We start from the raw sequence: 23,757 nt of genomic DNA, 5'->3' as shown, positions 1-23,757 counted from the left end.
CCTGAGCTTGCCCAAGTTCATGTCCATTGAATCAGTGATGCCATCCAACCACCTCATCCTCTGTCGCCTCTTCTTCTGCCTTCAGTCTTTCCCAGCATCAGGGTCTTTCAATTTCCACAGGATTGCCAAGAAGGCAGAGAGTGTGTGTGAAAGACTATTTGGTTCCTGGAGTTTTGCAAGTTTTACCACTCATTATGAAGCAGGGGTTCTTAATTTTTGAGTCATGGGTCCCTGGGATGATGTATTCAGAGGTAGTAGGATAAATGCTTTGAATCCGATGATACCTATGATTCCTTCTCATCTCTCTTATCCTCCCCCCACCAAATGTCATCTCCTAAAAAAGAACTTGTCCACGTGCCAGGGTTTGATCCAGGTGTTCCTGGACCCAAAGTCTCTACAGTGTTCAGTTAAGCCGTGCCATCTATCTCCAGGCTGTCCTCAAAGCCTCCACCTGTGTGGTTCGCTGGTCTCTGCACCCCACCCGCCCACCTCCCCCCGCTCCGCCGGCGACTGATTCACGAGGTCCGCACAGCCCCGCGAGGGTCCTGGCGGGCGGGGCGGCCGCAGGACGGGGCGGGCTCGGCTGTCGGCCCGCCCCACTTCGGGATCGGGGTGGGGGCTCCGACCTATTACTGGATGGAAACTCTGGTGTCCGGAGGGGCGGGAGGGAGAGGGGGGAGAGAGGGGAGAGAGGGAAGCGTGCGAGTGAAAGGCGCATTCATGCAACCAGCGGCGGTGGCCTCGGAGCGCGGCGGGGCCAGACTGTGATCACGTCGTCCGGGCTCCCGGGTCTCTCCTCTCCAGCTCCGTGCGTCCCGGGGCCGCCGCGCGCCATGCGCCCCCAGGGCCCCGCCGCCTCCCCGCGGCGGCTGCTTGGCCTCCTGCTGCTCCTGCTGCTGCAGCCGCGGGCGCCGTCGAGCGCCTCCGAGACGCCCAAAGGGAAGCAAAAGGCTCTGCTCCGGCAGAGGGAGGTGGTGGACCTGGTGAGTCGGGTGGAGGGGACATAGCCGCTGAGCAGGGCCAGGGAAGGGGGTGGGGGTCTTGCCAGCCCCTGGGGATCCCGCTCTGTCTGAGTCTGCGGGTAAGAAAGGACCTGGGCTCTGCGGATGGTGGAGTCCCGGAACTCGCGAGGGAGACTGGTCTGAGAGGGCCGTCGTGGACCACAGATGCGCCGTGGGTTGGGTAGGACGCCCGGAGTACAAGGAGTCGCCCAATAATTTCTGACCTCTGCGCCGCCCCCCCTCGTCCCCCGCCTCCAGAGACGGAGAGGGTTTGGGCTGCAATGAGGATAGAATAAGGAGCTTGGGAGGTTAGAGCGTAGGCCAAGGAGCTTTCTGCGAGACCCTGGATTCGCTAATCCCCTGGGTGGGCCTGGGCCAGGGACTTGCAACGTGTCCTTTGTTGGGGCTGGTGGCCACGTCCGCCAGCGGGATAGAATAACAACCCTCACCCAGTATCAGTCCAACTCTTTGTAACTTGATGACAGTGAGTCATGTTGGGTCATCTTCCTAGGGAGTATGTGCTGCAGTTTACTTTGTCACAGCTGGGCCAGGAATAGCTCAGAGGGTTTATGATCAGAAGACAAAATGAAGGGGCCCAGCACTAGCCCTCCAAGGACCCATTTCGTTGTATTTAGACAGATGGGCAGTCAGTCCTTCTAGACAAGCTGGGTCTTCAGCCTGTGCCACCAGGTAGGAGCATGAAAACTGAACTGAGGGATCAGACAGTTTCCAGGAGAGCAATGAATAGCCCAAGTTCTTTCTTTCCTTGGTGGCCCCCATGGCATGCAGTATCCTAGTTCCCTGACCAAGGATGAACTCCTGTACCCTGCATTGGAAGTGGGGAGTCTTAACCACTGGACTGCCAGGGAAGTCACCCAAGTGATTTCTGAGGGACTAATCTATGGGCAGGTCTGTTTGCTTAAAGCTCTTAAAACCCTCTAAAAGTCAGCAAACCCATTGGAGGGCAGAGTGGTATTCTGCCCTTGTAGCCAGAATGATCCTTTCAAATCTATCACATTCCTTGGCATATAATAAACTTCAGTCATTGAGCAAATATGGGTTATACCATCATTGCAGGACATAAACGGGGCACTTTTTAAATTTTAAAATAAAAACAAACTGTTTTGAATTTCTTAAGCTGCCATTGTAAACTGAGCTAATAAACCAAGCTCCCTGGCTGCTAGTTCTATGCCAGATTCAAAAGCTCAGGAAAAAGATTCCTGCCGTTCCACACTGCACTTTTTGGAGATGTACTATGTAATTTTCCTCCACAAAGCAGACTATGTGTTCAGGGCTATAGTTCTATTTTGAGTGTCTAAATTGTTTTAAACTGTACCAAATGAATGTGGTTCATGTGCAGTCTGCATTTTACGAGTCTGTAGTTATGATACACAAAATACCCTTTTTCCCTATAAAGCTAGCAATTTTTTTCCTTTCCCTCCAAGGATTTACAGAACCTGAGGTTTCCCACAACTCTAGCCCGACTTGGAAAAGTTTATTGTGCAGCCAGGCTCAGGTGCATCCTGTAGACTGGATTTGGTTTTGCTGGGGGAAAAGAATCCTCGCAGTCATTAAGGTTTCAACAGATTCTATAAAGCAGCTTCTTTGTACAGGGTTTTTCAAAGCCTTCCTTTCAAGCGTCCAGCAAGCTCTGCCCCCTGGTGGCCAGTGAAAGAAACAGGGGTTCATTCCGCAGACCTTAGTGGAAGCCCTGCATGGTACTGATCATGTGCTGGGTTAGCATTTCAAAGTGAAAGAAGACAGATTAATACCTGTGGAACCGAATTCAGTAAAATTATGCGGTCTCCCAATGCAGTTTTTTTAGATTAAAAAGGAGAATAAAAATTCTCAACCATAGCACAGTTGACATTTGGAGCCGGGAGGTTCTTTGTTGTGGGGACAGCGCTGTGCATCTGGCATGCTTAGCAACATCCCGACCTTCTTGGGCTTCCCTGAAAGCTCAGTTGGTAAAGAATCCACTTGCAATGCAGGAGACCCTGGTTCGATTCCTGGGTCAGGAAGATCCCCCGGAGAAGGGATAGGCTACCCACTCCAGTATTCTTGGGCTTCCCTTGTGGCTCAGCTGGTAAAGAATCCTCCTGCGTTGCAGGAGACCTGGGTTCAATCCCTGGGTTGGGAAGATCCCCTGGAGAAGGGAAAGGCCACCCACTCCAGTATTCTGGCCTGGAGAATTCCATGGACTGTATAGTCCATGGGGTAGAAAAGAGTTGGACACAACTGAGCGACTTTCACTACCATCTACCAAGTGCCGATAGCAATCCCTCCTTCCCAAGTAGTGACAACCAAAAATGTCTTCAGACATTGCTGGGCAGCCTCTGTTATCCCGGTATCCAGTTTTGTCCCCCATTGAGAATTTATATATAGAAAAATAAAACTTTGTGTAACATCTTGCCCTCAGGGAAATAATAGTGAAAAAAAAATTTTTAAATACCAGAAACGTTATTATTTCTCCCTTCCCACTTGAAATCTGTGTCTGAATATTGCATATATCTACTACTAAAAGTAACATATCTACTAAGTGAAAATTAAAGTATATCTACTAAATCAATCTACAAAATAAGATTAAAGTATATCTACAAAAAAATGGAAATTAAGCGTAAAATAAACCAAACTATAATGTTGTGTACTTTGGCATGTCTTCAGATACTTTTGCAATTTTGTTAAATACATTTCTTATTTCTCTGGCAGCAAATGTCTAGAAGTGTCTCTTTTCTTTCTTTTGCTTGAAGTCAGGAAAATATCAGTGGTGGAAGTCACAGAAATCATTTAGCAAAATAAAACTCAAATTGTTGATGTGAGGAGATTGATCGGCAAACATTAGATAATAAGGACCTTTTCTAGGTAGTGTCATTACTAACTTTTTAAAAACATATTTATTTATTTGGCTGTACTGGGTCTTAGTTGCCATATATGGGATCTTCCATCTTTGTTTTGGCATACGAGGTCTTTCGTTTCGGCATATGGGATCTAGTTCTCTGACCAGGAATCAAACCTGGGCCCCCTGCATTGGAAGCTCAGAGTCTTAGCTACTGGACCACCAGGGAAGTGCCTGAATTTTATAATATGACCATATCCAATCCTGGATGCTAAAATTCAAAAATAAGATTTGAAGTTATTTTAATATGTAATTTGATTTTTTTGTTGTTGTTCTCACTGGACAGTAGATTTATACAGAATGATAGTATCCGATCATTTATACAAATAGGGATTTTAAAGTAACATTTTAAATAAATTGGGTTTGGGGCTTGAAGGGTCTAATAAATGGACCAGTTCAGGGACAGGCATGGGAATTAGGCTGATGGAGATGCAGTTTTACCACCGATGCAACTGTTTTGCTGTGTGTGGCTCGTGGCTTATGTGTGTTAGCTGGCGAGTTTGCTAATGCTGTCTTCCCCAGGTCTGGTGCCCTGGGCAACTGCCTCACACAGTCTTAGGGGAATAATAAGAATAATCACGGCTGAAAAATATAGTATTTACTGCGTGCCAGGTACCGCTCTAGCACATTTTATGTATCATCTCACTTGAATCTCCTACGCGGTAAGAATCTTTATTATTTCCCCCCGCGTTTTAGATTAGGAAACAGGCGCTGAAGTGTTCAATGACTTGTCCTATCTCACATAGCTTGTAAGTGGTGGAGCCAAGATGAAAATCCAGAGACTATGACTAGAATCCTTCGCTCAACCTCTACATCATATTACTGCACCATTCCCCAAGAGAAAGAGAGAGAATCATAGCATTTAAGAGTTTGATAGGGGCTTCCCTGGTGCCTCAGTGGTAAAGAATCTGCCTGCCAAGGCAAGAGACACAGGTTTGATCCCTGATCAGAGAAGATCCCACCTGCCGCGGAGCAACTAAACCTGTGCACAACTGTTGAGTCTGTGCTCCGGAGGCTGGAAACCACAGCGACTGAACCTGTGAGCCACACGTAGCGAAGCCTGTGCGCCTAGAGCCGCTGCTCTGCACAAGAGAAACCACTGCAGTGAGACCCCTGTGCACCTTAACTAGAGAGCAGTCCCCACTCGCTGCAACTAGAGAAAAGCTTGCACAGCAATGAAGACCCAACACAACCATTAATAAATAAATCAAGCTACCAAAAAAATTTTTTGATCGATTACTGTTCCCCTCTTAAAGACTAATGGACATTTGCAATGAAGTCACTTACTCCTACTCCTTGGCAGGGTGGGCTAGGTGGATTTGGAGGCCAGAAGTGTTCCCCTAGTGACACATCCTCCACATGAAAATAAAAGGAGAAGGTCTGCTTATCCAGCTTAGAGACATTGCCAGTGTGAAATAAGTATTGAGTTAAGATTTTCTTTTATAATTATATCTCTAAGAATTTATCTTAGGGAAATAATTCAAAAAAAAAAGAATAAAGCTATGTAGATAAATATTTTCATTATGATAGAATAGAAATAACTTAGCAATCCCAAACTAGTGCAATGTTTGCATAAAACTGTAGTTCTGAAATCCAAGTCCCTTTACAATATATAGGGTTAGAAGAATAAATATTATATCAGATTATGTTCACTTTGGAATACAGCCATTTAAAAATTTTGTATACTTTTAATGAGCAGTTGGAGAAGGAAATGGTAACCTCATCCAGTATTCTTGCCTGGGAAATCCCATGGCCTGGTGGGGTACAGTCCATGGGGTCACAAAACAGTTGGCCACGACTTAGCGACTAAAACATCAATTGACAATGAGCAGTAGGAAAAAGCAGACAAATGAAAATATTTTCTCTTCTTTGTTGTTTGTGTGTGTGTGTATGTGTGTAAAGTCTGTGCAAAAAAAAAAAGAAGAATAGGAAAGAAATTCCAGTATTTTAGGAATAACTTTAAAAATCAGTTCTTTATGTATATGGGATTTCCCTGGTGGTCCTGTGGTTAAGACTCTGAGCTTCCAATGCTACAGGTGCAGGTTTGATCCCTGGTCAGGGAACTAAAACCCCATATGTACATATATATGTATATATATATATACACTATTGACTTATCTGGAACACCGGCAACTGGTTCCCGTCGAAGGGATTCTTGACTCCTAGGGCTCAAAATAAATGCAGTTCTAATCAGACTGAGCCTTTGAATCTGAGGTGGTGAGAGATGTTCCCCCTTTCTTTTTTCTGCTGCAGTACAACGGCATGTGCTTACAAGGGCCGGCGGGGGTGCCTGGGCGAGACGGGAGCCCCGGGGCCAATGGCATCCCTGGTACCCCCGGGATCCCAGGTCGAGATGGATTCAAAGGAGAGAAGGGGGAATGCCTGCGGGAAGTCTTCGAGGAGTCCTGGACGCCTAACTACAAGCAGTGTTCATGGAGTTCACTGAATTATGGCATAGATCTTGGAAAAATTGCTGTAAGTCTAGTCTGAATTATTGTAAGGTTGAAATAAAACGTAAAGGTTTTCATAGTTGAGTGATCATTTTAGGTGAGATTTTATTTTTCCTAAAAGACAAAAAATATTAAGGGATGGGTACCATGTGACTTTCAACTTAGAATTAATGAAAAAATTGATAACTTCAGAATTAATTGTATAAAGGTATTTCTGAGACAAATACGTCACTGAATTATTTCAACCCTAAGAACACTTAAAATAACTTACTCTTTTTTTTTTTCAATGGAAACTGTCTGGGTTGGACAGTAAGTAACTTTCCACTCTTGTCCTAAAGTGAATTTAAATTAATTCAAGAAATTCTGCTGTGGTTCCAGACATAAAGGTGGAAAGAAATCTCCAAGAAATTACTGCATGATTGGAATTATCTAGAGGTGGGAAGTCTAGTGGTATTTGTCCTTATTCTGGGTAGCAGACCCAGCTTAAAATTATTTGGCCTATGGGAGTAGAATGTGCTAGAGATATACTACAGTGATCATTTAAAATTATTTAGCAATCTTTAGGGAGAAAAATTACTCACAATAGCCTGTCTTGCCATGCATTTGAATTAATGATTCAATCACTTTGTTTAGTGTTTGCTTCCAAAGTAACTGGCAAGTCCCTTGGATGGCATAGAGTTGAAGCTGGTGCCATTTCAAGCCTCTTTATTCTTTTGTTGACCAACTCTACATGTGGTTTCATATCCACAATGTATTATTCCTTGATATTAACCACTACTACCACCAGGCAAATAGAAGAAATTTTATTTTCCAAAAACTCTCAGGTTCTAAGTAGCAACCTGTATATTATCCCTGCTCCTCATCTTAGCTCTTTAATGTCTGCTCTGTTATTTATAAAAATGTTTGAGATGGTCTCGATTTGATTTCTGTGTGATAGAATATCCACTTAGCTTTCATAGTTTGGTGACTATGACCAGTTATACTTTCATATATGATTTCTTAGAAAGCATTTTGTTAAAGTGTTGCCTACTTCCTTGAACACTTGACATTATAGACTGGTTGCTTTTTTATAGTTCATCAAAATTTGCTGGTGGAGTTCTCTTTAAAAACTTTCCCAATGGATTCTGAATTATTAATATGTTTCCAGTTTCCTTTTGGTGGTCAGAATGGGCTTGGGAGCCTTTTGCAAGTAAAAGATAGTAGCACCATGAGTCAGTAGACAAATTTTGCAAGGACAGTTAGAGGAAAAAGCCCTCGGTCTTATCATTGTATCATAGAGTTAAAGACTAAAAACCCCACCTGCACTTTACTCCTGATACTGTTTTCTGGTGCTTGAAATGAAACAGGTCAGAGTAATATATATGGGCAGTGCTAGACTAGAATGTAAGTTCCATGATGGCAGGGATTCTATTTTGTTTACTGCTGTTATCTGTAGCATCCAAAATATAGGAAATAATTTTGGAAGAAAAAGAAAAGTAAATATATAGATTGGTTTAGTCTAAAATTCTGAAAACTGGCTGTTTTTGTAAAACTGAGAGATACCCTCAATGGAGTGAATAATTCTAAGAAAGCCATAATTCAGTTTTCTTAAAGTTTCTAATATCAGTGTCTCTTACCATCTTGCAGAAAACTGGTTTGCCTCTGTAAAAGCTAAGCTCTTTAAATGTACTTTGGGGAAAAGAATAGTTGAATAAAATTCACAATATAGTTTGAAAGCATCTTTTTAATTAAAAATGAAAATGCTAATTAAACCCTATTTCTGTGTTTGTGATAGGAATGTACATTCACAAAGATGCGTTCGAACAGTGCCCTAAGAGTTTTATTCAGCGGCTCACTTCGGTTAAAATGCAGAAGTGCATGCTGTCAGCGTTGGTATTTCACATTCAATGGAGCTGAGTGTTCAGGACCTCTTCCTATTGAAGCCATAATTTATTTGGACCAAGGAAGCCCTGAATTGAATTCAACAATTAATATTCATCGCACTTCTTCTGGTATGTAGAATAGTGACGTTGCAGAATGCGCCTCAGATCTTTAGTGAGCAAAGATTAGTATTGAATCCACCATGACGGTAGGTCATCACAGGCTTTCTGTGTATAGTTCTCCACCTGGGTTGCACTTCAGAATTTCCTGTAGATCTTTTCAAAAAATACGTGGATGCCTGAATCCCATCTCTGATCAACTGAATCAGAATCTCATGGTTAGAACCCAGACGCTGTATTTTTTCTAAAAAGATCACAAGGTTGAAAATCACTGAGTTAGATGAAATGGCAAAATAGCCAGTAATGCCACGGAGCAGTGGTTTTCAACCTTGTCCCTACCTTGTGTTCAGCTGGGGAACTTTGAAAAATCGCTGTGCCTGAGTACCACTCTTCTATGGAGTCTGACTTAATAGGTCTGGTTGCATCCCACGTGGCGGAACTTCCCAAGTCTCTCCTGGTTATCCTAATGTCCTCCACGGTTGAGAACCACTAGCATAGACTGATTAGGAGGCTGATTTCTCTGCCTGTTCTTTAAAATAGTAGGTACAGTCTGCTGCATCTGCGAGAGAACATTTCTATGTTGTTTCTGTATTCTCTGCTTGCTTCTACTGGTATGAGAGAAGGGACATTTGATTAAACCAGTGGTTACTTAGGCTGTTAAAAAAAACAAACAAACAAAACCTGGGACTTCCCTGGTGGTCCAGTGGTTAAAATGCCATGCTTCCTCTGCAGAGGGCACAGGTTCCATCCTTGGTTAGGAAGATCCCGTATGCCTCTCCACACAACCAAAAAAAACCAAACAGATAAACAAAAAAATGTAAAACTGTTGGGGTTTTTATGTTTTTTGGTGGGGGGGGGGGAGAGTTGATTTGTTTCATTGTATTTTAAGGTTCATTGAAAGAGTTTAGAAGCTACGAAAAAGTAGAAGTGGAAAAAACTGTTAGGTTGGTGCAAATGTAATTGCAGTTTTGGACTATGAATTTTAAATCATTATTAACTAGGCTCAAACACATCTTTATTAATCAAAATAGGGACCATTATAATCAACACATTTTTGCCAATGAGAAATAAGTTTGTTTATTCCTGTAGTGTAAGAATTCATGCTTTGGGATTTGGTGAACTCTTGGAAAGCATTTTCTGCCTCTTGCTGGTTGTGGAAGTGTTTACTCTGCAAAAAATTCTAGATGCCTGAAGAAGTGGTAGTAGGTGGCAAGAGGTCAGGTAAATATGGCAGATGAGCCAAAACTTTGTAGCCCAATTCATTCAGCTTTTAAAGTGGTGGTTGTGCAATGTGCAATCAGGCATTGCCGTGGAGAATTCCACTCTGCTGACCAGTGCCAGCTGCAGGCATTGTAGTTTTCTGTGCATCTCATCAATTCTCAGGCTTGCCAGATGGCTCAAATGGTAAAGAATCTGCCTGCAGTGCAGGAGACCCGGATTCGCTCCCTGGGTTGGGAAGATTCCCTGGAGAAGGGCATGGCAACCCACTCCAGTATTCTTGCCTGGAGAATCCCATGGACAGAGGGGCCAGGTGGGCTACAGTCCATGGGGTCGCAAAGAGTCAGACACGACTGAGTGACTGACGCTTTCACTTTCATCAAGCATACTTCTCGGATGTAATAGTTTCCCTAGGATTCAGAAAGCTATAGTGGGTCAGACCAGCAGCAAACTACCAAACAGTGACCATGCCCTTTTCTGTAGTACAAGTTTGGCTTTGTGAAGTGCTTTGGAACTTTTTCTCGGTCCAACCACTGAGCTGGCCATTGCCAGTTGTCATATACAATTCACTTTTCATCCCACATCACATTCTGATTGAGAAATGCTTCGTTGTTGTTGCATAGAATAAGAGAAGATGACACTTCAAAAATGACAATTTTTAAAATTTTTGGTTAGCTCGTGAGGCACCCACTTATCAACCTTTTTCACATTTCCAATTTGCTTCAAATGCCAAATGACTGTACAGTGGTCAACATTGAGTTCTTTGGCAACTTCTTGGGAAGCTGTAAGAGGATCATCAAAGCTGGTCATTGTCAACTTCCAATGGCTGGCCACTACATTCCTCATCTTCAAGGCTCTCATCTCCTTTGCAAAACTTCTTGAACCACCTCTGCACTGTACAATCATTAGCAGTTCCTGGGCCAAATGCATTGTTGGTATTGCAAGTTGTCTCTGCTGCTTTATGACCCATTTTGAACTTGAATAAGAAAATCACTCGAACTTGATTTTTGTCTAACATCATTTCCATAATCTAAAATACGTATAAAATACACTACAAGTAATAAGTGATTACTCAACATTCAGAAAATTAAGATCATGGCATCCAGTCCCATCACCTCATAGCAAATAGATGAGGAAACAAAGGAAACAGTGAGAGGCTCTATTTTCTTGGGCTCCAAAATCACTGCAGATGGTGACTGCAGCCATGAAATTAAAAGATACTTGCTCCTTGGAAGAAAAACTATGACCAACTAAGATAGCATATTAAAAAGCAGAGACATTATTTTGCCAACAGTCAAAGCTATGGTTTTTCCAGTAGTCATGTATGGATCTGAGAGTTAGACTACAAAGAAAGCTGTGTGCTGAAGAATTGATGCTTTTGAACTGTGCTGTTGGAGAAAACTCTTGAGAGTCCCTTGGACTGCAAGGAGATCCAACCAGTCAATCCTAAAAGAAATCAGTCCTGAATATTCACTGCAAAGACTGATGCTGAAGCTGAAACTCCAGTACTTTGGCCACCTGATGCAAAGTGACTCATTGGAAAAGACCTTGATGCTGGGAAAGATTGAAGGCAGGAGGAGAAGGGGACGACAGAGGATGAGATGGTTGGATGGCATCACCAACTCAATGGACATGAATTTGAGCAAGCTCCGGGAGTTGGTGATGGATAGGAAAGCCTGGCATGCTGCAGTCCATGGGGTCACAGAGAGTCGGACACGATTGAGTGACTGAACTGAACTGAATGTCATTACCAAAAAAGCATAAAGTGAGAAATGCACATTAAAATGATGTCTAACATAACCACATTTATTTAAGAAAGTATTCCAATATCTAATGGCAAAGTTTAACAATGAAAAACCACAACTACTTTTGCATCAACCTAATATTAATGTCATCACCCAGATACACCACTATCAGTATTTGACTGCCAGCTCTTTTGCTTTCTTGAGTTGTTTTGTGTGTGTGTGTGTGTGTGTGTGTGGCAAGTGAGGTGTGGGGGTGACCTACCTTAACAGCATGTACCAGAAGAATCACAAGGTGTATGTATCACTAGCTTCATTTCCCAGATTTCTTGAAAAAATTTCTCTCTGATCTTATACTTTAGAATGGAGAGGGAAGAGAAGCCTTACTGCTAACAGAAGAAATATTTCGGCATTCTTAGGGACCTAAGCCAGATACTGATCCCCAAATTAATATAGCACATTTATTGCTAAGGAATCAAGGGCATTCCTTCCATTTTCTTCTTCAAATCCACACAGTATCCTCAAGACATAAAGAAGATATTTTAACCTCTTCTCTCTGCACATACAGAAGGCCCAGGGAAAGAAAGTAACCTGAACAGAAGAATCAGTGTCCTGGTGAACAGATACCAAGCACAGAAGCTCTCGTCTCTCAAGACAGGTTTGATCAGAATGAAAAGCCTCTTCACTAAGTTCTGTGCTGTAAAGGAAGACGTGTTTTTCGTCTGAGAAGCAGTCACTAAAATTTTAAATATTTTAGTATAAAATCTAAAATTTGATTAGGAAGTGGTAAGTAGTCGAGTGCATCTAGAGATTATCGGACTAAGTGAACTAAGTCAGAAAAAGACAAATACCGTAAGATATCTCTAATACGTGAACTCTAAAACATGGCACAAATGAATCTATCTACAAAACAGAAACAGAGTCACCAACATAGAGAGCTGACTTTTGGTTGACAAGGGGGAGGAAAGGACTGGGAGTGTGGGATTAGCAGATGTAAACTATTACATATAGGATGGATAAACAACAAGTCCTACTGTAGAGCACAGGAAACTATATTCAGTATCTTATGATAAACCATAATGGAAAAGAATATGAAAAAAAGAATGTGTGTAACTGAGTCACTTTGCGGTACTGCAGAGACTGGCACAGCATTGTAATTGAACTATACTTAAATTTTAAAGGTTAAATTATAAAGTTCAAAAGATATGTTGTAAAGCAACTATGCTCCAATAAAAGTTAATAAAAAATGAAATCCATAAAAATAAATAAAAATAAAATAGTAGTTTATGTAAGCAACTTACTATTGTATTATCTTTAAAGTTTTTATGTTAATATCTTGCTATAATGTAAGCCCTCAGGCCTAGGAACTGTCACTTATACATACACACACTTCATAAATTATTTAACATAGCATTTACCAACCACGTTATAGAAACTCATTTGGTATGATCAGTTGGGTAAAATGTCAAGTACTTTGTTATTCATGACAAATTTTGTCTTAAAATGAATTAAAGGTTGCCTCAATAGTGAATTCACTTTCCTTACACACTGATACTCTCTTGAGAGAAAGAAAAGGAATACCCTTATATTTTGCACATCAGAGGATGACATCAAGCCTTAAATATGCCCATCAGAGTTTAGAATATCATCTTACCTGGATCTAGAAGGAAAACAGGTTGAGGACCTTTAATTCAACATCTTTTAGGTGCTTAATAAGCTATTACTACTTTATTACAGCAAAAAATGTTCATTCATTCAAAAAACATTATTTTATTTGTTAAAGAGCATGAAGTGACCATTGACTCTCCTTGTGTGAGGATGATGCCAGACCCAACCTTGTCTGACCTGTGGAGGGAAGTGAACACATTTCTAGGCTATGGGTATTGCGGGCACGCACAGCTTAGTTCTTCTAACTTGGAAAGGGTCTTGAACCAGAGACAGGTACCTGGATTCAGTAGGACTTGCCTTCATTCACTGATGTCACAGCTGGTAGAAGCGGATTGTTACAGGCCTACATCCCTGGGCTCAGCTTGAGCATACTAACCTCAACCAAATAGGAAGACGATCCAGTCATGCGATCATCCCCACCCTACTTACGTATCAGGACCCGTTTTCTTAAAGAATCTGCCAACCTGTGGTTCCTTTTTCCCCTGACACAGACATCAGAGGGGTTTAACTTTTGCCTATGAAAATGAACAGTAGGGGGATTATTTTTTTAATATTGGAGAAGAGGCTTGATAAGATGGAATGCCGGTTATATATATATTAGTATGTGAAAGTCTGGAGGACCTATGAAAAGGCACGTTTATGAAGCAAAAAACAAAACATAGGAAAAACAGGATTTAGTTAGCTTGTTTTTTCACTGTGCAGGAATTTCTATGTAAACAGGATTCCAGGTTGAAGGACTAGTGTAATGATTATGCTAGGGTTTCTTTTGACATTATAGAAGTCTTTTCTTCTACTTAGTACCATCAAGTATACATAGGAAAGGGCTCTCTATTTTTTTAACTCTTAAAATGAGACATTATTTTAATTACTTAAAATTTGATCTTCTATAAGGTGTTTTCAGCTTGGTCTGCTGATAGAAAATTAAAATATGGAGGCTTCAGGTGTAACAACTTGTCCCAAATGTTTATGTAAATTACTGATTCAGCTTATAATCAGAATTGCATTTTCATCTTCCAGTGCTCTTTTCTTCAGATGGAAAGGTCTTTCTTTAAAAAAAAAGTTTACATATTGCATCAACATCTTTTTTTTTTAAGAAAATACAACTTTATTTAATTTTTTATATTTATTTATTTTCTTGGCTGAATTGAGTCTTAGTTGTGGCACACAGGATCTTCCTTTGCGTCATGTGAGATCTTTCATCGAGGTGCACAGACTCTCTAGTCACGGCATGGGCTCCAGAGTGTGCAGGCTTCAGTAGTTACGCTGCAGCAGTTTACTTACCCTGGGGCATGTGGGATCTTAGTTCCTTGATGAAGGATTGAATCCACGTCCCCTGCATTGCAAGATGGATTCTTAACCATTGGACCACCAGGGAAGTTCCCTGCATCAACATCTTGGTTTTAAAAGTGTAGTCTTGATGCAGTGGTTCAGACTTGGTACTTTCACTCTTAGTGGCTAGGGCTCAGCCTCTGTTCGGAGAACTAAGATCCCGTAAGCCACATGGTGTGACCAAAGGAAAAAAAATAAATGTAGGCTTCCTTTATTTAGTCATAAATAAATAGCTTTTTTTGTTTTAGGTCATCTCCGTAAGTAAACAAATTCTACCTTTATGGCTGAAACCTCAAAGAAAATTTCCTGTGAGCTTATACCATAGAATGGATATGTATATGTCTTTTTGTTTAATTTTTAAAAATTCACTTATTATTTTGGCTGTGCTGGACTTTTGTTGCTGTGCAGGCTTTTCTCTAGTAATGGTGCATAGGCTTCTCATTGTGGAAGCTTCCCTTGTTGTAGAGCACAGGCTCTTGGGACATGGGCCTCAGTTGCAGCACACAGGCTTACTAGCTGTGGCTTCTGAGCTTAGGTGCTCTGTGACACGTGGGATCTTCCCAGACCAGGTGTCAAACCTGTGTCTCCTGCATTGGCAGGCAGATTCTTCACCACTGAGCTCTCAGGAAAGCCCTGGATATATATACATCTTTTAAAAATACTTACATACTAGGAAAATGAGAACTTATCTTTATGAGACCCTTATTAAATACTAGCATTTTAAATTTACTGCACATTAGCTTGATTTAATCACTAGTATGCTAAAGTAATAAAATCGAGCTGAAAGTTTTTGCCTTTTTATTCTGAAGAGATTTGTAACTCTCATCTTTGTTTTGCAGTGGAAGGCCTCTGTGAAGGCATTGGTGCTGGACTAGTGGACATTGCTATCTGGGTTGGTACTTGCTCAGATTACCCGAAAGGAGATGCCTCTACAGGGTGGAATTCGGTGTCTCGCATCATTATTGAAGAGCTCCCAAAGTAAATCCTTTCATTTTCGTTCCCTACCTCTTTTTTATTATACCTTTGAATGGTTCACTTTAGTGTGACACCTTAGATAATTTTTATGTGTACTTTGCTGTTGTTCAGTGGCTAAGTCATGTCCAATTCTTTGCCACCCATGGACTGCAGCACTCCAGACTTCCCTGTCCTTTATTATCTCCCGGAGTTTGCTCAGCGTCATGTCCATTGAGTCGGTGATGCTATCTAACCATCTCATCCTCTGCCTGTACTTTTCCTTTTGCCTGTACTTCTGAGTGAAAGAACATGACTAAATGTGTTTACAGACCAAAGTGTGATTTCACACTGTTTTTAGATCCAGTATTATTTGTTTTCCTTCAATCAAAATTATAGTTTTGAGATTTTGTAGTTAATTAAAACACTTTCTTCATTTTCCCATTCCCTATACCTGTAATTTGAAATGTTATTATGGTCTTCATTTCTTTCCTGTTCTCTTAGTATAGCACTTTTTAAAATATAAAAGCTACCAGTCTTTGTACAAGTTGTAAATGTTCAGAATTGTTTTATATCTGTGAAATAAAACTTATTTCAAACAACCTTTAATGTGATTGCTACTAAAAGGAAGGTTTCTGGTATTTTATATCTGGAAAGTTGAGGATAAACCTGACTTTGTATTTATCCATCTAACAATCTTATTTTAAATTTAGTACATGTATAGTACTGTTCCATATTTTAAGAGATTCAAAGAGAAAGGAGCATTTATGTGCCAGGAAATATATTAATACTAGCATCTTAGAAATCTTTATTTAACAAAGAGTAAAGAGATGTGGACTCCAGCCTCACGTTGCTTACCATTTGGTAGGGAGGAGAAGATATACACAAAAATAGCATATATCAAAGACTACTCTGTTGATTGCAAGGAATGTTGTTGAAGGGGTGGTGTAATTCAAAGAAAGACCTATCACTTCTAGCCAAGGTGATCAGAAAGAGTTCATGATGAAAGAAATATAGGTGTAATACTGATAAAGTTAAGTAAATCGTGGGCTTGAGTTGGAAGTGTCAGTATAAAGGAATTCATAAATTACTTTATCTTAAATAAAGCTGTAAAACTAACAGAATCTCCTAACTTTGATTACTTAAAAAACCTAGGAAACAATGACCAAAGTAGTAATACTCTGATTGTGACCTCTATATGCCATTTCATACTAAAAGGATCTAAGGTTCCTTATAGGAATGGGTGATTTCAGCTCTGGAGCAGGAAATGTACGATATGAGCCTAGAACATCTTGGCAACTATGAATGACAACAGGATCCAAGAGCCAACATGAATTGGTTCCCACTGGCAGAGAGGATACAATTTAAGCATCAATGAAGACAATAACTGGAATGATTTGAAACACATCAGATATTATGTTTAAATGCATGAGTTCATAATAATATTAAAATTCATTTGTCAACTTAGTGGATTCCAGGAATTCGATTTGTTACTTTGAAATTTAGGGCAGGGAAGTGGAAAGCAAAGCATTTGTTCTGCTTTCTCAACATGAACTGTATTTCTGGCTATCCAAATTGTTGATGAAGGGAAAACATCTGTGTGTGTGTGTGTGTGTGTAGTAATATATTGTATACATAAACATAACAAATGAAGAAAGTGAAAGCATATCACTCTTTTCAACCCTGCATGATTAAAGGGCTCTGGCAATAACCATCAATGACGGATAACATTCCAAAATAAGAGAAAGACTATGTGCCCCCTAAGGAATGCACATAGCACCACCAAAGAAGTTGTTTTACAAAGAAAAAAAATCAAGCCTGGACCTGATTTAGCCTCCAGATATAACCGTTAAATTTTAGGAAATACAGGGGATAGAAGAATATGTTAATCGACATGTCAGCCAATCAGGCCTATGGAAAACTTGAAAGACAACTTGGTTTCTTCAACAAATATATTGCAACAAAAGAGAAAAAGAAAAAAATGAATTGGAAGAGATTTGAGAGATACTGACTCCTTTCAATGTTTGGACTTTATTTGGCTACTTGGGATAATAATTTTGTGGTGTAAAATAGTATTGTGATTATTTAAAAATAGTGCTTATCATTTAGAGATACTGAAATATTCAAGGTAAAGTGACATGATGTCTGGAATTTGCTTCAGAATGACCTTGAAAGGAAGAGTGGGTGACAGGAGGTCTAGATGAAATAACGCTGAAGATAAATAGAAGTTGACCAAGGTGGGTAAAAATTGTGACAAATGGAGACTGGGATTAAGGACATTTTGAGTGGAGACCAGAACATTAGTTAAGATCTCTTTGAATTGGCACAGATTGTGAAGACATTTGTGTCCCATGTGAATGCCCACCAAAGGACACCCACTGCAGAGGAGGCTCTTAACGACAAGGTGGACAAAATAACTTGCTGTGGATGTGAGTCAGCTTCTTTCCCCAGCACTCCAGTGCTAGTTCAATAGACCCATAATCAGAGAGGCTGTGGTGGCAAGGATGGAGGCGATGTATGGATTCGACAACATGGAATTTCCCATATTAAGGCTGGCCTGGCTAGTGTGAGTGCTGGGTGCCTAACGGGGCAACTAATGGGGCAACAGCAGATAATAACATGAGCCCCTAATATGGCATCATTCCCAGGGCCCAGTCACGTAAGGGCAGGCAGATTCCACTGGACTTCCATCATGGAGGGGCAGAGAGTCATTCTCATGGAAATATATATTCTGGATACAGATTGACCTTTCCTGCTAGTACTACCATCCGTGGACTCAAGAATGCCTTATCTACCATCTTACCTTCTGCACAGCATTGTTTATGATCGAGAAACTTCACACCACAACAAAGAAGTGCAGCGATGGGGCTTGCCCCATGGAATTGACTGATCTTACCACATCCCCCCACCACCTGGAAGTGACTGGCCTAAACAAAAGGAGAATGGCTTACTGAGGTCTCATTATGGTACCAGTTGGGAGACAGCATCCTGCAAGAATGGGGTTCTGTCTTACAGGTGCAGTGTATTCTTTGGATCAGAAAGGTGTTCTTGCTTCTGCAGCCAGCATACAAGCAGCAGTAGTGGGAGTGGCTTCTCTCACTGTTACATCTAATAACCCATTTGCAGGCTCTTTGCTTCCTGTCCTGACAACTTTGAGCTCTGCAGGTCTGGAGATCTTAGTATCCAATAAGCGAAAGCTTCCACCAGGGGACACAACAATGGTTCTGCTGAATTAGAAGATGAGAAAGTGTTAGTCACTCAGTTGTGTCCGACTATCTTAAGATTCCATGAACTGTAGCCCACCAGGTTCCTCTGTCCATGGAACTCTACAGGCAAGAATATTGGAGGGGTTGCCATTCCCTTCTCCAGGGGATCTTCCGGACCCAGGTATCAAACCCAGGTCTCCTGCATTGCAGACAGATTCTTTACCCTCTGAGCCACCAGGGAAGATAAGACTGTGTATTTTAAATAACAGAAAGGTGTTTATCCCATGGCTTCTGTTGATCAAGGATCTTGGTACAGGTTAGCTGAGTCCTCTGCTCAGGGCATCACCAGGCTGAAATCAAATTGTTGACTGAGGCTGCAGTCTCATCTGGGGCTCGGGGTCCTCTTCACAGCTCACGTGGTTGTTAGAATTCAGGGCCTTGCAGCTGAGGGATTAATGTCCCCGTGCTCTTGCTGCTGCCTGAGGACAGCTCCCAGCACCTGAGGTCACTCTCAGGGCCTTGCCAAGTGCTGCATTTTTAGGATTGTTGTGTTTGCATTTGTCTCCAGGTATTTTCTTATTTCCTCTTTGATGTCTTCAATGACCTCTTGGTTATCCAGTAGCATATTGCATGGCTTCCAGGTGTTTGTGTTTGGGGTTGTTTTTTTCCTTGTAGTTGATTTCCAGTCTCACAGCCTCGGGATCAGAAAAGATGCTTGCTATGATGTATGGTCAGGCCACTCAAGATGGCCGTTCTCTTGCTCTCTGTACATTCTCTGCTCAACCGATCCCTGCTTTACTTGCATGACTCTCCAATCCTCTTAATTATAGGGCTTAATTAGTAACTGCCCATGTGCTTGCTCTCTGCCTCAGCTGCTGGTTTCCTTGGTAATTAATGAGCCAATCTGACGTCATTTCCCCCTATAAATAGTATCCGCTTTCTCCCGGGAGTAGTGAGGATTGCTGCCAGCTAGCAGTCCTGTCTGCCATCTGCCACACACAGTGGTGGTCTAGAACCTTCCTTCAGATGGTAAGTTGCTCTGTCCGATAAATCACTGATGTCTCTGTTGGCATCTCAGGACAAGGAAACCCGCGGGAGCTGAGATGTTAGGACACAAGGATGGGGGAAGAGAAAGCTGTGGGGTTGATTCTGAGGAGGCCATCCAGTAGCTTGTGGGGCCCTGTGGCAGCTGTGTACTATGAGAGACATCTTTTTCTTCTATCGTGTTGATAATATCCTGTTAGCCTCCGTGTTTTTCCCGTTTGAAAGTAGCAGCCCTCTGCTCCTGGTTCATGTGACTGCCCAGGGGTGGGTGGTGAATACAGACAAGGTGCAAGGGCCTGGGTTACTTACAAAATTCAAGGACACTCCTGACCTACCACCCCTAAACAATGTCAGACACAGGCTTTAGGGATTTTAATTCAGAGACAGATCTGTGAGTTGAACATGGCCAGTTACCCGGAAAGGTTTGGTTGGAGCCTATAGCAATAGCAAAATAACAAGAGTGCCCTTGGCTTCTGGTCCCAAGTAGAGTGTGATGGAACAACAGCTATAAGCAGTCTATGATGTATTACAACAGATGGGAGACATTACAGAAAAAACTACCTGATTCTTTGAGTGACACAAAAAAACACTATTTATTTGTGTGCAACATACAGGGTTCCCATGGACACCAATAGTGACCAAGGAAGCTACTTAATTGCTGTAAAGTTCAGGAATGAAAGTGAAAGTGAAGTCGCTCAGTCATGTCTGACTCTTTGCGACCCCGTGGACTGTAGCCCACCAGGCTCCTCTGTCCATGGGATTCTCCAGGCAAGAAGTTCAGGAATGGGCCAATATAGATGACATACATGGGCATTTCCACCTGCCTTACAACTCCACTGCTGCTGGGCTATGAATAGACTACTTAAACAATAGTTGAGATGGGAAACATGGGCGCATCCCAGGAGCAATCATCTCAGTGCCAAGGCCATGTTGACCCAGAGACAAACAGTCAATAAATACCACTCAGGTTCAACTGTTGATCACTGAAGAACTGTTGGCAACTATGAGTGAGTGAGTGAGTGAAGTTGCTCAGTCGTGTCCGACTCTTTGCGACCACATGGACTGTAGCCTACCAGGCTCCTCCCTCCATGGGATTCTCCAAGCAAGAATACTGGAGTGGGCTGCCATTTCCTTCTCCAGGGGATCTTCCCGACTCAGGGATAGAACCCGGGTCCCCTGCATTGCAGGCAGACGCTTCAACCTCTAAGCCACCAGGGAAGCCCAGGACAATAACTCAGTTTTGCCTTTGCTGCAGAATATACCCCCAGAGTAACAGATTATAAATAGCCCTTGGGACTGGCAGGTAAGTCCCCAGTGATTTGGGTTTACAACCCTGTTGGAATAGGATCAGAAAGGGACTTACGCATTTCACCTGTCCTCTAACAGGTGGGACCTGTCCTGGTCCCACCTAACAAGCTAATTCCAGGCCCCTCCTAGAGGAAGGCACTATTATGCTAACTCTGTGGTCTGGTCTGTTACACTGCCTCTTCACTATTTGACACTGGTTATGGGCACTAAATGTAGGCAGGTGGTACAGTATTGCAGGCCAGGACAAAACCCTTAGGCAGGGGTGCCATTATTTCAGAATGATGTTACTGTTTGTATTTGCTTAGTAGTTAGTAGTCGTGATCTTCCTGTATTGGGCCTGTTAAACATCTTGCAACTCATCCTACTCTGAGTGAAGGGAATCTGTTTGTGAACCGGGTGACAATGATGGCCTCACCACAAAAGGAGGTGATTGGTGAGTCTACAGCAAAACGCTATTGTCGACCTCTGAAATTCCCTGAAAAATTGACTTGATAAGCACCTGACTCCAAAGCTTGCCCGAATCTTGGATGGTCTTTATGGCATTTGTGGTATTTTGTTGCAATGCACCTCTATCTACCTGTCCTCAGGGATATTGCAGAAGAGGGATGGGCTGAGATTATAAGGGTCATACAGGGTATGTACGGGTGGAATGTATGACTAGGCAATTCAGGATGGCTGTTTTCTTGCTCTCCATACATCTCCTCCTCAACCAGACCCTGCTTCACTCATATGACTATCCAATCCTCTTACTTATAGGGCTTAATAGTAATTGCCTACTTACTTGCTCCCTGTCCCAGCTGCTGGTCTCCCTGGTAATTGATGAGCCAGTCTGACATTAATTCCCCTTATAAATGGTAGTCTCCTTCTTCCCCAAGTAGCAAAGACTACTGCCACACCCTGCCTGCTGTCTGCCACACACAATGAGGTGCTGCTCCAGGACCTTGCTTTAGATGTGTAAGATCCTCTCTCTAATAAGACACTGATGATTCTGTTGCTATCTCCAGGCTCTTTCTTCAGTCCTGAGGCTGAGCAACTGCAAGACTTGCAGGCCTGCACGGTACAGCCCAATGTATGATTTAAATCTTCAATTTACGGGGACTTGTTTTGTGGTCTAGTATGTGATATATCCTGGAGAATAGAACTTTTGTTTTTAGAAAACTTGCCTGGTTAGATAGGTTGAACCCACCCACGATAATATCCCTTTGGATTATAGTTGACTGATTCAGTTCAGTTCAGTCGCTCAGTCGTGTCCATCTCTTTGCGACCCCATGAATCACAGCACGCCAGGCCTCCCTGTCCATCACCAACTCCCGGAGTTTACTCAAACTCATGTCCATCGAGTCAGTGATGCCATCCAGCCATCTCATCCTCTGTCATCCCCTTCTCCTCCTGCCCCCAATCCCTTCCAGCATCAGGGTCTTTTCCAATGAGTCAACTCTTTGCATGAGGTGGCCAAAGTATTGGAGTCTCAGCTTCAGTCTCAGTCCTTCCGATGAAGACCCAGGACTGATCTCTTTTAGGATTGACTGGTTGGATCTCCTTGCAGTCCAAGGGACTCTCAAGAGTCTTCTCCAACACCAAAGTTCAAAAGTATCAATTCTTTGGCACTCAACTTTCTTCACAGTCCAACTTTCACATCCATACATGACTACTGGAAAAACCATAGCCTTGACTAGATGGACCTTTGTTGGCAAAGTAATCTCTCTGCTTTTAAAAATGCTATCTAGGTTGGTCATAACTTTCCTTCCAAGGAGTAAGCGTCTTTTAATTTCATGGCTGCAATCACCATCTGCAGTGATTTTGGAGCCCCCAAAAATAAAGTCTGACACTGCTTCCACTGTTTCCCCATCTATTTCCCATGAAGTAATGGGACCAGGTGCCATGATCTTAGTTTTCTGAATATTGAGCTTTAAGCCAACTTTTTCACTCTCCTCTTTCATCAAGAGGCTTTTTAGTTCTTATTCACTTTCTGCCATAAGGGTGGTGTCATCTGCATATCTGAGGTTCTTGATATTTCTCCTGGCAATCTTGATTCCAGCTTGTACTTCATCCAGCCCAGCATTTCTCATGATGTACTCTGCATGTCAGTTAAATAAGCAGGGTGACAATATACAGCCTTGACGTACTCCTTTTCCTATTTGGAACCAGTCTGTTGTTCCATGTCTGGTTCTAACTGTTGCTTCCTGACCTGCATATAGGTTTCTCAAGAGGCGGGTCAGGTGGTCTGGTATTACCATTTCTTTCAGAATTTTCCACAGTTTATTGTGATACACACAGTCAAAGGCTTTGGCATAGTCAATAAAGCCTGGAACTCTCTTGCTTTTTTGATGATCCAGCAGATGTTGGCAATTTGATCTCTGGTTTCCCTGTCTTTTCTAAAACCAGCTTGAACATCTGGAAGTTCATGCTTCACGTATTGCTGACACCTGGCTTGGAGAATTTTGAGCATTACTTTATTAGTGTGTGAGATGAGTGCAATTGTGCGGTAGTTTGAGCATTGTTTGTCATTGCCTTTCTTTGGGATTGGAATGAAAACTGACCTTTTCCAGTCCTGTGGCCACTGCTGAGTTTTCCAAATTTGCTGGCATATTGAGTGCAGCACTTTCACAGCATCATCTTTCAGGATTTGAAATAGCTCAACTGGAATTCCATTATCTCCACTAGCTTTGTGCGTAGTGATGCTTTCTAAGGCCCACTTGACTTCACATTCCAGGATGTCTGGCTCTAGGTGAGTGATCACACCATCGTGATTATCTGGGTCATGAAGATCTTTTTTGTACAGTTCTTCTGTGTATTCTTGCCACCTCTTCTTAATATCTTCTGCTTCTGTTAGGTCCCTACCATTTCTGTACTTTATTGAGCCCATCTTTGCATGAATGTTCCCTTGGTATCTCTAATTTTCTGGAAGAGATCGCTAGTCTTTTCCTTTCTATTGTTTTCCTCTATTTCTTTGCATTGATCGCTG

General features: G+C 42.1%; 1 protein-coding gene across 1 annotated transcript; it reads left to right on the top strand.

Annotated features, from left to right (window-relative positions):
- Positions 1-689: 689 nt before the first annotated feature.
- On the top strand, positions 690-15,836 carry CTHRC1 (collagen triple helix repeat containing 1). The gene is made up of 4 exons (XM_020874077.2): positions 690-983; positions 6,151-6,372; positions 8,122-8,338; positions 15,123-15,836. Exons 1-4 carry the CDS (start codon positions 834-836, stop codon positions 15,263-15,265), a joined length of 732 nt encoding a protein of 243 aa, XP_020729736.2. The 5' UTR covers positions 690-833; the 3' UTR covers positions 15,266-15,836.
- The last annotated feature ends 7,921 nt before the right edge of the window (positions 15,837-23,757 follow it).

Source organism: Odocoileus virginianus, chromosome 15 (genome assembly GCF_023699985.2).
Source record: "Odocoileus virginianus isolate 20LAN1187 ecotype Illinois chromosome 15, Ovbor_1.2, whole genome shotgun sequence".
Classification (NCBI taxonomy): domain Eukaryota; kingdom Metazoa; phylum Chordata; class Mammalia; order Artiodactyla; family Cervidae; genus Odocoileus; species Odocoileus virginianus.
This window is presented reverse-complemented; position numbering and strand designations above follow the sequence as displayed.

Coding starts and splice junctions, on each gene's coding strand:
- CTHRC1 (XM_020874077.2), top strand. CDS start 834: ATGCGCCCCCAGGGCCCCGCCGCCTCCCCGCGGCGGCTGCTTGGCCTC. Junction 984..6,150: donor AGAGGGAGGTGGTGGACCTG/GTGAGTCGGGTG, acceptor TTTCTGCTGCAG/TACAACGGCATGTGCTTACA. Junction 8,339..15,122: donor TATTCATCGCACTTCTTCTG/GTATGTAGAATA, acceptor TTTGTTTTGCAG/TGGAAGGCCTCTGTGAAGGC.